At 43.5% G+C, this 17,802-nt stretch overlaps 1 protein-coding gene across 1 annotated transcript in view; it reads right to left on the minus strand.

Annotated features, from left to right (window-relative positions):
* The window catches only part of GLB1 (galactosidase beta 1), an 82,295-nt gene that overhangs the window by 47,012 nt on the left and 17,481 nt on the right, over positions 1 to 17,802 (minus strand). The window contains exons 2-5 of the mRNA XM_030551218.1: positions 11,933 to 12,102; positions 6,984 to 7,134; positions 6,247 to 6,307; positions 1,435 to 1,529 (exon numbers count right to left, since the gene is read on the minus strand). Of these exons, the coding sequence (XP_030407078.1) occupies positions 1,435 to 1,529; positions 6,247 to 6,307; positions 6,984 to 7,134; positions 11,933 to 12,102 (477 nt within the window). The remainder of the gene's footprint in view (positions 1 to 1,434; positions 1,530 to 6,246; positions 6,308 to 6,983; positions 7,135 to 11,932; positions 12,103 to 17,802) is intronic.

Here is a 17,802-nt window from a genome sequence, read left to right on the forward strand (position 1 = left end):
CTTGGAGCCTGCTGCGTGGCAGGGCAGCCAGGAGCCTGCAGCAAGGTATCCGGGAGCCTGGATCCTACAAACTGTAGCACAGGGCCACAGCTGCATGCTAATTGGGTGTCATGCAGCCCCTGGGTTGAGAACTGCTGCTCTAGAGCTTTATCAAGCTAAGTAAAGAGAATGTTCCATTTAATGGCGATAAAAAGCACTGAGCTGTGTCATGGCGTAGCTTTCAGCCTCTTTTTGTGAGTAACTTGTGGTGCTTGGGCTACTGAAACAGATGGCACTGTTTAGAGCCCAGCATTGTGGGGGATTATCCTATGCATGTCTCCCCACACAGCTTTACCAGAGCACTCTAAGGCAGACTTGCTCTACTCCTGACTCCTGTTCTAAACAGCGACTGCCAGTTCTTGCAAACTATGTCAAAGTCATGCAGGGAGGGATGGGAGGAAGCAAGGGAATAAGTGATGGGAGAGTGGCAGGAGGCAAAGGAAGAGGAAAGGGAAGGCCAGCTGTGGTTTAGTCCTCTCTGTGAAGCCACTTAGCAAAGTTGTAGATACCACAAGATGGGGAGAAACAAACAAACAAACCAACAAACCCATCAACAGTGGACTGATCAAAAAGCTGGGAGATTTGGGTTCTACTGGTACTCTGAGACTCACTCTCTGGGCCTCATCTACCCAACCTGTGGAATGGTGATAACACTACTAACGCAGCTTTGTAAAGTGACTTAAGATAAAGGGATTGCAAGTGCACAGAAGATTTATCACGAAAATCTCCAACAGGCCTCAGGGGGAAAAGACCTGGGGTGAAATCTTGGTTCCATAGATGTGAATGGCAAACTCCCATTGACTTCAACAGAGCTGGCATTTCATATTTTTGGTGGGGAGTTGCAGGGAAGCCCTGCAGGTGATTCTGTATGTAATATGGAAAAGGGGAGCAAGCAGAGGGAAAAGCAGAAGAGATGTTAAGAAATAAGTTTGATTGAAGAGTCCCTGAGTCTCAGGAAGTGCTGGCTTCAGCTGAGCTATTCAACATGAGCTATGCATCAACAATATAGGCAAGCAGGGTGGCTAGTAATACATCACTTGGGTGAGTGAGTGGCCATGCTCATCACATCCTCACGCACAATCTCTTTCCACATGGTAAAGAGACATCTACACTAAGGACTAAAAGCCGACACTCAAAGCTTCACTTGTTAAAATGCTGGAGATGCAAGGGTAACATACTAAAATATTATCAGACACCAGACCCTTTTGTTTGTGATACAGTTTAAACTAATTTTAATCTCAGTTATCATGGAGAGCAAATATTATTTAAAATTTTAAAGAGCACCCATGTACATTACTGGAAACATAGCTGTAGAAGCACTGTTAATAATGGGGACCAAAAGGCCTTTTGCATTCACATAGTTAGTGTTCCCATTTGATTTTTGAAATGGATTACCTGCACCATAATAACTGGCCCTCCATTCTGATAGAGATAAGGCTTCATTTTGGGTAACAAGACACCCATCCACCTTTCTACAGCTGACAAGTAATCTGGAATATACAAAGAGAAAATTGTGGGCAGACCAGAGTTTATCTACTTTAAAACAAAAACAAACTACAAATGGGATATTTTTTGTAACCAATACCCTAAATACAAAGGGTATGCACAACATGAACAAGAGCAACAAATAATAAACTGAGAACATTCTGTACTTGCTCATAACTTCAGCCTCTCAGTATCTACAGAAGTCAAGTGGCTTCAAGGACCACACCCGAATCATTCCAATATAGTACAGTCTAAAAACAACAGGAGTACTTGTGGCACCTTAGAGACTAAGAAATTTATTTGAGTACAAGTTTTTGTGGGCTACAGCTGTTACACAGACAAAACTACACAGGATCTTTTCAGGGGGCAAGACAAAGATGCCACAATTATTATAACAACAATTTGATTTATGACAAATAACTAATATTTTAATCCTTATACACACACATTATACCTAATACCTACACACACACACACACACACACACACACACACACACACACACACACACACACACACACACACACGTTCTGCAGCTGCTGCATAGTTACCAGTCCTGAACATAGCTTGAGTTCATGGCTTGATTTTGCAGCTTGGGTTTGTAGCTTGTGGCTGCTAACTGGCCAGGAAAGCGAGGCACAAGGTCGAGCTGGGTCTCTGTTGGGCATATACCAGTGCCCTGGCAGCAGAATGTTACCCTCCAAAGTCTTCCATCTCACCTATCCTTTTTGTAGGCTTTAGTTTGAATCCAGAGTCTATAGGTCTTGCTGTGTCACGCTGCCTCTGGGTTTGGTGATTGATTACCCGTCAATTGCAGGCGTGACTTTCAGCCTCAGACCTGGCTTTGATCTTCCTTCTATTGTACCTTTTCTTTTTAGGGTGGACTCTTCTTACTTTGGCCTGGTCTACACTACGCGTTTATACCAATTTTAGCAGTGTTAAACCGATTTAATGCTGCACCCGTCCACACGAGGCCCTTTATATCGATATAAAGGGCTCTTTAAACCGGTTTCTGTACTCCTCCCTGACAAGAAGAGTAGCGCTGAAATCGGTATTACCATATCGGATTAGGTTTAGTGTGGCTGCAAATCGAAAGTATTGGCCTCCGGGCGATATCCCACAGTGCACCATTGTGACCGCTCTGGAAACCAATCTGAACTCGGATGCACTGGCCAGGTGGACAGGAAAAGCCCCGCGAACATTTGAATTTAATTTCCTGTTTGCCCCAGCGTGGAGCTCTGATCAGCACGGGTGGCCATGCAGTCCCAAATCCAAATAGAGCTCCAGCATGGACTGTACGGGAGATACTGGATCTGATCGCTGTATGGGGACGCAAATCTGTTCTATCAGCGCTCCATTCCAGAATACGAAATGCCAAAAGCATTTGAAAAAATCTCCAGACAGAGGCCACAGCAGGGACTCAGCATAGTGCTGCGTGACAAGCGTAACGGAAAGCCAAAGAATCAAATGGACGCTCATGGAAGAAGGGAGGGGGGACTGAGGACTCCAGCTATCCCACAGTCCCCGCAGTCTCCGAAAAAGCATTTGCATTCTTGGCTGAGCTCCAAATGCCTGGAGGGTCAAACACATCGTCTGGTGTCGTTCAGGATACAGCTCGTCAATTTACCTCCCCTACCCTCCCCGTGAAAGAAAAGGGAAAAAAATCGTTTCTTGACTTTTTTATATGTCACCCTATGTCTACTGCATGCTGCTTGTAGACACGGTGCTGTGGCAATGAACAGCAGCACCCTCTCCCCTCCCCTCCTCGGTGGCAGATGGTACAATATGACTGCTATCCATCGTCATCATCAGCCCGTGAGTGCTCCTGGCTGGCCTCAGGTGAGGTTGGCCAGGGGCACCTGGGTAAAATAGGAATGACTCCTGGTCATTCCCAGTAGATGGTACAGATGGGCTGGTAACCGTCTTAATCATAGCAACTGGGGGCTGAGGTCCATCAGCCCCCTCCTTTCATGTCTAAAGAAAAGATTCTGTACTTCCTGGACTAACATAGCAGCGGGATGCTGGGCTCCTCTCCCCTCCACCGTTTAATGTCCTGCCTGGACTATCATAGCAGCTGGAGGCTGCCTTCCCCTCATTTTATCTCACTAACAAGTCAGCGTTTCTTATTCCTGCATTCTTTACTACTTCATCACACAAATGGGGGGGGGGGGGGACACTGCAAGGGTAGCCCAGGAGGGTTGGGGGAGCAGGAAAGCAACGATTGGGGTTGTTGCAGGGGCACTCCCTAGAATGGCATGCAGCTCATCATTTCTGCGGGCTCTGACAGAGAGCGGCTGTGCTCTCTGGTTCTCTAGCACATTTGCCTCATATTCTAGGCAGGACTGATTCTATTTTTAGATAAACCATAAAGGAGGGAATGACCTGGGGGGGTCATTCCCATTTTTGTCTTTGTGCTCCCGGCCGACCTCAACCAGGGGCACCCATGACAGCAGCAGACGGTACAGAGCGACTGATAACCGTCATCTCATCGCCAATTTACAGTGGCATTGGAGACGGTACAGAACTGATAACTGTCTCTGCTATCTTGCAAAGGCAAATGAATGCTGCTGTGTAGCACTGCAGTACTGCCTCTGTCGGCAGCACCCAGTACACATACGGTGACAGTGACAAAAGGCAAAACGGGCTCCATGGTTGCCATGCTATGGCGTCTGCCAGGGCAATCCAGGGAAAAAGGGCACGAAATGATTGTCTGCCGTTGCTTTCACGGAGGAAGGAATGAGTGACATTTACCCAGAATCACCTGCGACACTGTTTTTCCATCATCATGCATTGGGATCTCAATCCAGAATTCCAATGGGCGGAGGAGACTGCGGGAACTATGGGATAGCTACCCACAGTGCAACGCTCCAGAAATCAACGCTAGTCTCGGTACATGGACGCACACAGCCGAATTAATGTGCTTAGTGTGGCCATGTGCACTCGACTTTATACAATCTGTTTTACAAAACCGGTTAATGTAAAATTGGAATAATCCCGTAGTGTAGACATACCCATTGTTAGGGCTCTTGTCTCTATTTAATCAGAACAGGCTGGGGCTGGAGGTTGATTCCATCATCCATAAATCACAATCTAAACTACACTAATAAGAGTATAGCAGGATTTGTGAAAATGAAGATTGGAGGAAGCTTTTACAAAATGGAGTGAGTGTTTGAAAATGAGGTTTGAATTACAAAATGGCAAACAGTGAATAGAAGTTACAATATAGACAAGTATAGTGGATGGCAAACAGTAAACAGAAGTTACGATGTAGGCAAGTGTAATAAATGGTGAACAGAAGTTATAATACTGAAAAAGTGCAAGTCTCAGTGATTTAAGCAGGAATTGGACTGATAGTGAAACTTACAAAGGCAGCTGACTGAACAGCTATGGCTCTTAACAAGCATTTTTATTGTCAATTAGCCAGTTATTGGGGTCACTGGTTTTATGAATGAATGTTGTTTCATTCATAAAACTTTACTTATGAAGTTACATAAATGAAGTGAACAATTAAAAACAATTTCATTTATCAGTTCTACACAGCCGACTTCATTGGATGCATGCAGTGGAAAATACAGTAGGAAGAGATATATATACACAGAGAACATGAAACAATGGGTGTTACCATACACACTATAAGGAGAGTGATCAGTTAAAGTGAGCTATTATCAGCAAGAGAGAAAAAGAACTGTTTGTAGTGGTAATGAAAATGGCCCATTTTCAGCAATTAACAAGGAGATGTAAGGAACTGTGTATGGGGGGGTGGGGAGAATAAGCATGGGGAAATAGTTTTACTTTGTGCAGTGGCCCATCTACTCCCAGTCTTTATTCAAGCCTAGTTTGATGGTGTCCAGTTTGCAAATTAATCCCAATTCAGCAGTCTCACACTGAAATTCTTTTTCTCTCTTGCTGATAATAGCTCACATTAACTGACCACACTCGTTAGCGTGTGTATGGTAACACCCATTGTTTCATGTTCTCTGTGTGTGTGTGTGTGTGTGTATATATCTATCTTCCTACTGTATTTTCCACTATATGCATCCGATGAAGTGGGCTGAAGCCCACGAAAGCTTATGGTCAAATAAATTTGTTAGTCTCTAAGGTGCCACAAATACTCCTGTTCTTTTTAAGGATACAGACTAACACGGCTGCTACTCTGAAGCCAGTCTAAAAACAGGTGGTAATGTCCCCACAAAACAGAAAAATATCCAGTTACCTTCAAGATCATTATCCTTTACAATTTAAGGGTCCAGCCCTGCAAATCCTTACACAAGTAGTCTTGCTGTTTTCCTCCCTCTTACTACCTTATTCTTTCCATACATTTATGCACAGTGCAGAAGTATTCAGAGAGTATGAAAACCTTATTCAAAGAGCATTCACATTTGTTATTCCCAAACTTTTAGCAGAAACAGGTTTCAGAGTAGCAGCCGTGTTAGTCCGTACCCGCAAAAAGAACAAGAGTCCTTGTGGCACCTTAGAGACTAAAATTTATTTGAGCTACAGCCCACTTCTTTGGATGCATGGAATGGAACATTCCGAAGAAGTGACAAAAGCTTATGTTCAAATAAATGTGTTAGTCTCTAAGGTGCCACAAGTACTCCTGTTCTTTTTTTAGTAGAAACAGTAACACAATACCATATCTGAAAATACTGCCTGACCCTAGAGTTTGGCCACCAAGTCTGCTTGCCATTGAAACATTTTTATAAATCTTTTTGAGCTCCTTACCTAAATCAGAAGATCGGAGAACAATCGATTCTTTCTCTAATAACCATGCTGGAAGACCCCCCTGTGAAGGGAAAGGAAACCATTTCAATGACCATTTGCAGGAAGTATAAGGATAAGTTTAACTAGCTATCCCATAACTATATAGATATTACCAAGTAAGTACTAGTCATTGGGGACCTACATAGGGTGACCAGACAGCGAGTGTGAACAATCAGGACAGGGGTGAGGGGTAAGAAAGAGACCCAAAAATCAGGATTGTCCCTAAAAATTTGGGACATCTGGTCACCTTAGACCGGGGTCCCCAATGCGGTGCCTGTAGGCACCATGGCGCCTGCCAGGGCGTCTAAGTGAACATCCACTGAAATGCCAGCAGCATTTTAGAGGTGACACCTATTGACGCTGCCACTTGTTGGCGGCATTTCGGCAGATGCTTGTCCGCCACCAGACGAGAAATGTTGGGGACCACTGCGGTAGACTTATAGTACCCAAGATCATATTAAAAAATGATCACGATTTAAGGACCAACGCGCTAGAGGCTATAGGAAGTCACGTAAGCAGAACCTGAACCCACAACTTTTAGTATTCTAGATGAAGAATTCTGCATTGAGCCATATGTTCAGTGGTAGGGAATCCCTCGCATCCTCTTCCCCCTCCCCCCCAAAAAGGAAGAACACATATTAGACAGAGATCAGATGTTAATTCTGCCTAGAAATTAGGAAGTTTAAATACAAATTTACCATGTCCCATTCTGCACAGATATAAGGTCCAGCTCTTAGTATCACCAACAAGCCAATCTCATTAGCTAGCTGCAGGAAATATTCTATATCTCTGTCGCCAGAGAAGTTATATACTCCTGGTTTGAATTCATGATAGTTCCATGGCACGTACCTGTGAAGAAAACACCATCCAGAATGAAAAAGGAACACCAAATAATGACTTAATCTAATGCTAAAGAAACAAACTATTTGCACCTCAACTTCACAATTCTGTAAAGATGTATTTACTTCCAGACTAATGAAAGACAAGAATGAATCTAGGACCTAGCTCCTGTAAGGCAATTCTAGAAGCTGAAGGTGCTAAGGTTAGCACCAGGGATGATCAAGAACTTAGAAGGGAAACAGATGTCGGTATTTTTTCATGTAGTCAGTATTTTTTGCACATAGTCTTCCTTTCTAACAGCATTAATGTCATAAAACATATTAAAAGCAAAAATAATTCATTGTGCATCCTCATCTAGCTTTAAAACTCTGAAAAGTCATTGTGAAACAGAAGTGGTGGGTAGTCAAGCAGAAAGCCTCTCACACAGCACTTTTAGGTTTTTATTTTTTTTTAATGTTTAAAGAATTTTTATGTTTTGTAAAAAAACGCCAAGAGAACAATGCAGTGCCAGTAATATCTTTTGTCAATAGACGAAAAACAAGAACCAGTACATGTGTGGATTACATAAATGTATGTATTTAAAAGTTAGGTACTACTTACAAAATATCAGAACTTCTCAGATTTGTAACACAACGGAGGAATCTGCTCAATTTTCTGTGCAGCCAAGATGCATCCTTTTAGCTCTGCAAAGTAATTTTAATTGCCTTCCCAACCTATTTATAAAGTTTCCAATATCCTTATTACTTGGCTCTTCTATAGCCAAGGATTTGAATATGAATGGGAGCATGTTGAATGTCAGTTTTGTTTTCTTGCCTGGATTTGAAAGGCTAATGAGGGGCAAGCTGACTGCTTCCATTAAAGATAGGATCATTAAAGCTGACAATTAAAATAAATAAATAAAAATCTACAGCCTTACTTTTAAAACACATTCATCGTCCCACAAGTTAAAGCCACTGAAAGAACACATATACCACCATCACTATCGTGATGAATCAGTGTTTTTTTCATCGTTTACTAGGTCACTACTCTGCTGAAAAGGGTTATTTTGCTTTCTACATTAGAACACTTTGCCGCTGCTTAGACTATATTCTTTATGAAGTGGAGAACAGCAGCACATCCCAGGTTGCTGAACCGGCCACATAATATCTGTTCTGTGTTCTCTCTTCCTGTTGCCTTCATAGTGGGGGAATCACTTTAAAAACCAACAGAGCAATATTAAAGCCCTTAAAAGGATACAAGGTTTTTACAAAACTCTTGGAATTATTTTATTTTAAGAATATCTATATTTAAAAAAAAAAGGAGTACTGAAACTTCAAGTATCTAGATGCAGCTGTTTCTTGGAGAATGAGTTTCCAAAAGGTATAACTGTATCTGCCACCAGCTAACAAAATTAAAAACAAACAAACAGACTATGATGTTCAAACATCCTTCATATAAATTCAGAGCAGCCAAGAGTATCCGTTGGTTCTTCAAAGAAGCCTTTTTGCTACTAATTTCTCCTGTGTTGTAAATATCTGGCTCCATCTAGTGGTTAGTTATTTAACTGCATCTTCCGAAAAACCACCTGTAGTCTCAGCCACGGATTTTCAAACTGTTTTTTATAGTGCAAACAACACTGTAAGAGAGATTGTCTTATGTACCAATATTTCTCCAATGCATGAATACACATGCTATCTTCTCTCCAATTCATGATCATCTAACAACCCTTTGACAACTACACCAACAGTTTACCCAGAAAGGCAATGTCAGGAAAGTATTTATTTTTAGCTGTCTGTGAATACAGCTGTAAAGGACGACAATGGGCATATGCGGATAGGCAGCTCTCTGTGGCGCACCAGTGATCACACTACAGAGTCTGAAATAGAAAGTTTAAGTTAATACCAATTAAGCTGGACCTTTTTAAACCTTTGACTATGGTGTTACTAATCTATACTTCAACTCTATCCACCATTCCACCCCTTCACATTTTGAAATATCACCAGGATTATAGCATCCAACTTTAATCAGTTATTTTGGAAGCATTTCTGAAGTTTTATCATGGAGATTGAAAATGTTAACTACAGGACCAATCTACCTGCAGAACCAGGTGCTCTCTTATGTCCTGTTGTTAATGTTTACAGGTTGGAGGCGCACTAGTGGCCTACTAAACCCTCTCTCTTCTCTGAGAGCCTCAGACAGCAGCCAGCCAACCTACATAGTCACGGTCAGGATGGAGAGCAAGAACTGGCTGGCCATTTCTGAAGGGAGGCAGAAAGGAATGAGAGGAAGGGAAGGTCTGCTTGACTTTCACTGAAAGGGATTCATCAGGAACCACGCAGCACAAGGATCCAGTGTCTTCTTCCCTGGTGAACTACATTAGGAGTTGTTCTGTAAGTAGGACCAGCCAAGTCCCCCTGCCTAAAGATAAAACAAGCATATCTAGCACCCATTGTAATGTATGGGATCAATGTCAAATTGCAATTGCAATCTCCATGGAATACTGAAGTTCCAAGAGTCAAGCTGCAGCCATTCATCTCATGAAACATGGAAGCTCTGCTGGGTGGCAAGGAGTTCCTTGAGACACAGCTACTTCCCTCAGAATTTGAGCTTCCATAAAAATAATTCTCCACAGTCTATACTCTTAACTAAATCAGTAAAGTACTTACTTAATGGTAAAACTAGAACTAAGCACTAATTTTCACAGGGGGACAGTTTGTATAATCCGTTTGAAGTTTACGCATCTTAGTCAAGTTTTATTAGTGGAGAAAAAAAGAAATCCACTCAATCTTCCTCCCCACCCTCCCATTAACTAAAAACCCACACAAGCCACATCCAAGTTTTCTTTGGCAGTGTGAAAAGTTACCACTAAGTGCCATTAATCAAAATCTGCTTGCCTGGCTACCTGCAAAGTTTCTGATTGATTTTATCTATAAACACACACACACACACACACACACACACGGCAGCAATAGAGTTCCTGGGATTCACCGCAGACATCCTCCAACCTGAAAGCCAGCAGCCCCACCCACCTGAGGCTAGTCCAAGGAAAGCATATGGAAAAGAACAGTAATGGTAGTGAAGAAAATTATGTGACCCCTTACACATCGACTCCATGAGTGCTTCAGGGCTCAAGCACCCACTGGAAAAAAATAGGGGATGCTCAGCACCTGCAGAGCTGGATTAATATTTTGTGGGCTACAGTGCCCGGACTATGGCCCTGCCAACCTCTTTTTCTGCTAGGCCTCTTCCCTCCTAGGCCCCGCCCCTGCCTGGCCTCTTCACCTGCTTGCACGGGGGAGGGGAGAGGAGTGAGCAGAAAGGAGCACCCACTGGCAAAAAACAAAAGTCAGCACCTATGCATGACCCCACATCCCACTGTAAATGTGCTCCTGCAGTACAGGTAAGAGAAGTACTTTAAGGTGGTACCTATCAGTCATCCCTGAACTAATAGCAACTGCTACATACTCAGGGAATACCTCTGCAGCCCTACTTCCCTTTCTTTGCAAGAGCATGCCTCTTAGAGCCACCAATGGACACTAGCACTCCAAGCATCCTGTGTAGCCTTTTGCAAAGGGAGGGAAAAGAGGGATGGGAGCCACAAAATAAGAGCAGTGAAAAAAAACAACATGCAGAGAAATTTTAAAAAGATGAATAGGGAAAAAGAACAGTGGAGAAAGAGAAAATAGCAGGATAAAAATGCAGTAATTATGCCAAGACACAGCATGAGGAGAGGCATGAAGGAGCCACTCATCTGCCAGTCCATCACACAAAGGAAGGTCCATCAGAAAAACCAATGACCTATTGTACAGAATAATAGAGAGAAGATAAAGGATCTCAAAGGAACAGGAAAGAGAAATCATCTGAAATAGCAGGAAAGGAACAAAAAGGATTAAAGGAAAGAAAGAGAGCAGAAAAGTGAGAGAGAATCAGAGGGGAACATAAGAAACTCAAGATCATGAGCCATAGAGGCAGAGCATATTACTACACCTAGGTTGGTAGTCAAGGTTTGGAAACAGAGGAAAAGAAGAGCAATCCGACCAACTGTTGACACCGTGTAGATTCATTTAACAATTTGGGATTATTGTTATTGCAATTTATAACCAAATTTAAAAGTAACTATTCATACACCTTGAAGCAACATCTCCAGGAGCCACCCAGCAAATACTCTACTAATCCCTCTTTTTTTGTATGACCAGAGTCATTGGCTACTGGCTTAGATTAATAAAAGAGCATCAGTCCAACTGCTCTAGAAGTACGAGCATGTTTTTGTAACTCACCAAATAAGGATGGACTCAATCCCCAAGGAGACAGTCTGGAACCATCAAACAAATCCCCTTTTTTCTCATCCACTCACGCACACTCACTCATCCATCCCCCTCACAGGGCTCCTTAGAAAATGGACAAGCTGTATGTCGGCAACAAACTATCGGACTCAGATGCGAGGGGCTAAGTTCCAAACATGCAGGCACTCCCCACTGAGCAAACCATGCCTGCTCCTGAACACATCCGTGAGCTGTCTGCTAGTGTGTCATAATTTATCTCAACTGCCAAGTTGTAATACAAGGAGAGAAGCACTTTAATATACAGGATCCAAATCATAAAAAGCTTTGTAGATTAGAAGATTAGGCATAGCAAGTAGAGCATTAGATAATTTGTTTCAGTTTGAAGTGGAGCATTTGTCAGCTCAGCTACATATTTGCAGCACTCCTGGATTCTCTAGGGTGTTGTCAGCTATAATCTAGAAGAGGTGGCCTTATACACTTAGCTTGCCTACCTCTCCCTTGTTGTTCTGGTCTAAGACTGCTCCCAAAAGTCAACAGTTACTTACGTTTGAATAGCATCAAGCCCCGCCATCTTCATCTTCAACAGACGGTCTTTCCAATAGTACCGGGGCACACGGGAGTAATGAATGCTGCCCGAGACATAGCGGAATGGTTTCCCATCCTTGAGGAAGTAGTTCTTGTCATAATTGATCCCAAAACTCCTCTGGGATGCAGTCTGTGTATCAAGAAGATTACCAGGCATGAACTTCAACCTCCATGAAAAGGACAACAGTTTTCTGTTAAAACATCCTGCTTATTGAACTTTTCAGTACACTAGGTCTCTGGGATGTTCTGAAGCACGACCTGCAGTGATATTATATTGACAATGCAAGGTCCCGTCCACCCCACCCTTGCTAAAAAACAAAAACAAAAACCCCTTCACCTACTAGGCCCCGCCTGTTGGGGCGCATGTGCTGCAGAGATCATGAATGGGCAATCCTGGGTCTCCATTTTTGGGGGGCATTTTTGGACTGCTTGCCTCATTTGGTGCAATTTGATCCACTCCAAAAAGGCAAGATGTTGCTCTTCAGTGGGACATGATTTTAAGACCTTTCAGTGATAAGTCAAGTACTATTTCAAGGGACTGCTTCAGAGGCTGATAAACCCTCCCACTCCTCTCTTCCAGTTGGCAGCAGAATTTTAATATGAAGCTCCCAAGAGCTGCTTCCAGCACATGCCAAATGAGCTGAGCTAAGCAAGATCAAAGGAACCACAGCAGACATGTAGGCCAAGCAGTGATGGCAATATTTAATGCTGCATGGAAATGGTTTGGTTCTCCACTGCCTTTCACCTTGGATAGTCTTTCGTCTGCATCAAGCAGCTGTAAAGCATCATCACTCTGTGCTGGTAGCATCACTTTGCACAGGTCTACTGGACTGCACAAGGTACAGGACAGTGAGAGTCAGGAACAAGGAACCTGAACTGATTCAGAGACTTTTAAAGACTCGTTCAACACGTCAAGTCACTGATCAGTTCATTCACACTTTGGAAAGGGAATGAATTGCAATGACCTTTCTCCTGCTAAATTTCACATTGAAAACTAAAAGGCACAAGCAGCCCTGAGTACTGACACAGACATGTCACAAACTCCATGTGCAAGAGTATGTTATCTGAAGGGTTTAAGAGCTTAGTTTCTAATAAGTGGGGGGCTGTTCAGTTGCCCATGCTCTTAAATTTCCATTAGTCTCTATATTAAACAATTTAATCAATTTTCAGGAGAGGTGAAAGAAGGAGAATTGTTCAGACATATGGCCAAAAAAAGACAGCACACTTCTGCCAAATAAGGCATATTATCTATGAAGTTAAAAAGACAAAGCAAGGTATACTGCAACCAAACCCCTACATTATAATCTAAGACAATTACCAATAATCTTCCACTAGCACTCCATGTAATACTGGGTTCTTCTGTAGCCCCTTTCAGCTGAGGATCTCAAAGCAATTTCCAAGCAGTGAGCTTAGCCTCATCACATTCTTGTTTGATTAATCTCTCCATCTAGCAGATGGAAAAACTAGAGCAGAGAGTTAAGGGCCAGATTCTGATATCTTAACTCCATAAATATAGGTTCACTCCTCAAGGGCTTCCATTGACTTTAGTGAGGTGCTACCCAGCATCAGTAAAGGTACTAGAATCTGACCTTAACTTGGCAAAGATTGATTATACAGGATGTCATTGGTAGAGCCAGGAACAGAATCCATATTGTTCTACAATCCTACTTCTCTGCTTTTAAAGGGACACTACATTTTAAATTTTGTAATTTTGAGGAGGGAAAAATCAATTAAAAGTATTTTTAAAACTATCAACCCGTTCACTTTGCCTCCCCACAGTGTCTGAAATCCTGTAGCGCTGGGAACCTGAAAGAGAAACTGACTGCACATACAGAAATGATACTGACTTTATTTTCATTCTCTAAGCAAAGAGAAGAGAGTAACAAACTGACCAACGAATTGGACTTTTATAATTTTCACTTTTAATAATCTGTCAGCACCAAGATACAGATATTTGTTTACAACATATTACTTTTGAGTTAACTGTACACTTTAACCACTAGCCAGATGCTTTCTTGTTCCCATGTACACCTATTTCATTGTTTCAACCAGATTTCTTGCATGCGGGTATTGTTTTTAGGTCATTCACCTTCCAGCATGACCTTTCCACATTTACACACACACACACACACACCCATTCATGTAGCATCAGGTGGTAGGTCAGAAGTTAAAACACAAAATGGACAAATAAGTAGCATACTTGTCCAACTGAAACAGACCTTTTAAATTGAGTGAATTTAATGCAGCTGAAAGGCAATGGTCTACTTTAAGTCTGGAAGGGTGGGCCTAAGTTAACATAGGACAAAACGCTCACACCCTCAGCTGAGGGAGGGACCACCAACCCCAGAAAATAGATTCAGTGGAAAAACAAATGGTAAATCAGGAAAGCTGGGGGATGAGATTAAAAACAAGGATACTGGATGAGGGGCACCAAGTAGCAAACCCTGATCACTACCAATTGCTCTGCAAAGGAGTCAGGAGAATTCTGCCCAGACGTGAGAGACAATTAGGGAACAGAAATAGCCCCATAGTAACAGAAAAGCTCCCCACTGAGCGTCCACCTCCCAGACAGATGGACGGCCATTCCGGCCAACGCCAGCAGAAGGTGAATGAGGGGGTCCCACGACTTTGTGTGGCTACAGACAAGGAATCCATGGAGGAAAGAATATGTGGAAGTGCAGCCAGCACCGCAGCAGGAGGTTCTGCAGGAGGCAGAACAAGGGTCTGGCGCAGATAGGCATGTGCTGAGGTTGTCCCCGCACTGCAAAACAGGGCAGTTGCCTCAGAGGGCTTCACAAAAACAGTGTCCACACCATTGCTTGACATCTGCGGGAACATGGATTCTTAACTTCTGCAGGCTTCTCAAGTTCCTGCATCTTCTCCCTGTTGGCATTTGGCTCTAGAGTTCCTCAACAAGCAAACTCTCTCCAATCAAGAGCACTACCAATTTCTTTTTACCTAGAGTTTGTGTTTTAAAATTCTCTACTGCAGCTCTCAGGAAATGAGGGCCCATACTACCTAAATAAAAAATTCCTAAAGTGTATCTTGAGAGATTTTAGCCAGAATAGAAGGAAATAAGAAGGAAAAGGGAGTTGGGGGGAGGGGGAGGGAAGAAAGACAGCACCAAATGAAATCTAGTGCACTAGGGGAGGGGAAGAACAGGAATGAGTCAAATAAGAACACTCAATGGGCAGGAGTAACCTGGAAACAGAGAGCTGCTGAGACACTATGGTGATGGGAGCACTAGAGAAAGAAACCCAGGAACTGGGCCAGTTCTAGGATCCCATTATTGGGAGTGCAAGCAGTTACTTTGGTTGTTTTTTAAATAGTGACATGCATGGGTCCCAACCTTCCAGGGGTCCACGGGCTAGACAGTGGGTGGGATAATAAGGAACAGCTAATTAACCGTGTATTTGCAGTGCAAAACGACAGCAAAAGGAGCCAATGGGATTTTAGGCTGGCTACACAAACAGCATGTCACAGACCAAAAAGGTAACAGTCAACATGGCTGTGGTATGACAGCGCCTGGAGTATGTTCAGTGCTGGGCACAATATTACTAGAAAGAAAAAAGGGCCTAGCCACCCTTAAAGTTCATGTGGATTAAAGTAGGGTGTGAATTTACAGTGCAATAGCTCTTCCTAAATCACTCCAGAAAAAGTGCCCACAAACGGAATTAAGAGTGCTTCATTCTCATTTCGTTTAATCCACTTTCAAAGTTCATCAGGAACAACTCCATGTTGTAGATGAGCTGAAGTGCAACAGCGTAACAAAGACAAACTGGAAGGAGCTCAGGGCTTGGCTACACTCGAAACTCCAAAGAGCTGCTGCAGGAGTGCTCCCGCAGCAACGCTTTGATGTGCAAGTGTGGTCGCTGTGTCAGCGCTGCAGGGACTCCACCTCCCCGTGGAGATGAGCTTACAGCACTGAGAGCCGCGCTCCCAGCGCTGGGGCACAGTTTACACTGGCGCTTTGCAGCGCTGTAACTTGCTGCGCTCAGGGGTGTGTTTTTTCACACCCGAGTAAGAAAGTTGCAGCGCTGTAAAGCGTCAGTGTAGCCAAGGCCTCAGAAGAGCAAGAACTCTCAGAATGCTCGAGGGAAAGATTGAGAGGCAAACACACGCAGTTCAAGAGTATCATTTAGGGAGAGGGAAATGTGAGAAGAGTGCAAAATCCAAGAGTGGGGGAGGTATTTAGTGAGGTTCAGTTAGGATAAAAGGGTGCAAATGAGGAAATGCTAAAATGAACTTGAGGAAAGACATCCTGGCAGCACTTCAGAACAGGCCATGTCTACACTACAAACTGTGGGTGATTAACGTTAAAGTTTGTATATTGCTGGCACAGGTGCACACTTTGCTGCTTGTGTTGGTGCTATGCGTACTCACCAGGAATGTTTGTGTTGATGTAAAGCATCTGTGCACTGTGGATAGCTATTTCAGTGTGACACACACTGCCATTGAGTGCAATGCCTTTTGGGAAATTTTCACAATATGTTGTGGAATAGAAATGACTCTCTCAGAGATCTCTGTGAGCTAGGGAGTCAAGTTTCCAGCATGCACAATTTCATAACGCCATCCACATGCCATGAAAAAAAACAACAAAGGCTGAAAATTAAGTCCCACAAATCCCCATGGCACTTGTTGGCATCTGCCATCTCTGAGAGAAGCATGGAGCCTGCAGAGCTCTGCACTATTTTCATGAAGCTGCAAATACAGGATGCATGGTTCTCCTGTATTTGCAGATCTGCAAGAGGTACCACAACAACCACAGACATGAGGATGGCTTTGAGGACAGTTTGCTGAGGGACAGATTAAAAGACAATTGAAGGTTGCTGGTGGCAGTCACAGAGCAGCTTCAGAGGGTGGAGTGCCACTTCTGGGCCCGAGAAACAAATACTGATTGGTGGGATTGCACTGTAATGTAAATCTGGGATAGCTGCAGAATTCCAGGCCACATTCCTGGATCTCTGTGTCAAGCTTGCCCAGGCCCTCCAGTTTAGGGACACCAGAATGAGAGCTGAATTGACAGTGGAGAATCAAATAGTGAATGAGCTCTGAAAGCTTGCAGTCCTGGATTGGTGCAGGTCAGTGGGAAATAGTTTTTAGAGTTGGGAAGTCAGAACCATTGTCATGTAACTGTGCAGGGCCATGAATCGCATCTTGCTATGCAGGAACTCTTGGCAAGTGCAAGACCCAGACAATGTATTTGCAGCAATGGGACATCCAAACTGCAGTGTGGCCACAGACAGTACACACATCCATCCATACTTTGGCAGCAGCCCACCTTGCCACAGAGTATATCAACAGAAAGGGCTACTTTTCTATCGCTACACAAGGGTTGGCGGATCACCGGGAGCGCTTCACGGATATCAGTGTGGGCTGGTCAGGGAAGGGTCACGATACTCACATTTTTAAGAACACAGAACTGTTCAGAAAAATGCAAGCAGGGACTTTCTTTCCCAACCAGCAGATTACTACTGGCGATACAGAAATGCCAAGGGTGATCCTGGAGGACCCAGCCTATGCCTTGATCCCCTGGCTCATGAGGTCATATGCAGGCCACCTGGACAGCACCAAGGTAAGATTCAACTACCAGCTCAGCAGATGCAGAATGACAGTTCAATGTGCTTTTGGTAGATTGAAGGGATGCTTGCATCTCAGTGAGAAAAACATCCCCATGGTTATCGCTGTCTGTTGTTTCTGGTATAACACCTGTGAGACAAAGGGGGATAAGCTGCTGCTAGGGTGCAGGACAGACATGGAGCAGCTGATTGAGTTTGAAAAGCCAGATTCAAGGGTCATTACAAGAGTTTAACATGGCGCTATGGAGTGA

The sequence above is a fragment of the Gopherus evgoodei genome, chromosome 2, assembly GCF_007399415.2.
Source record: "Gopherus evgoodei ecotype Sinaloan lineage chromosome 2, rGopEvg1_v1.p, whole genome shotgun sequence".
NCBI lineage: Eukaryota > Metazoa > Chordata > Testudines > Testudinidae > Gopherus > Gopherus evgoodei.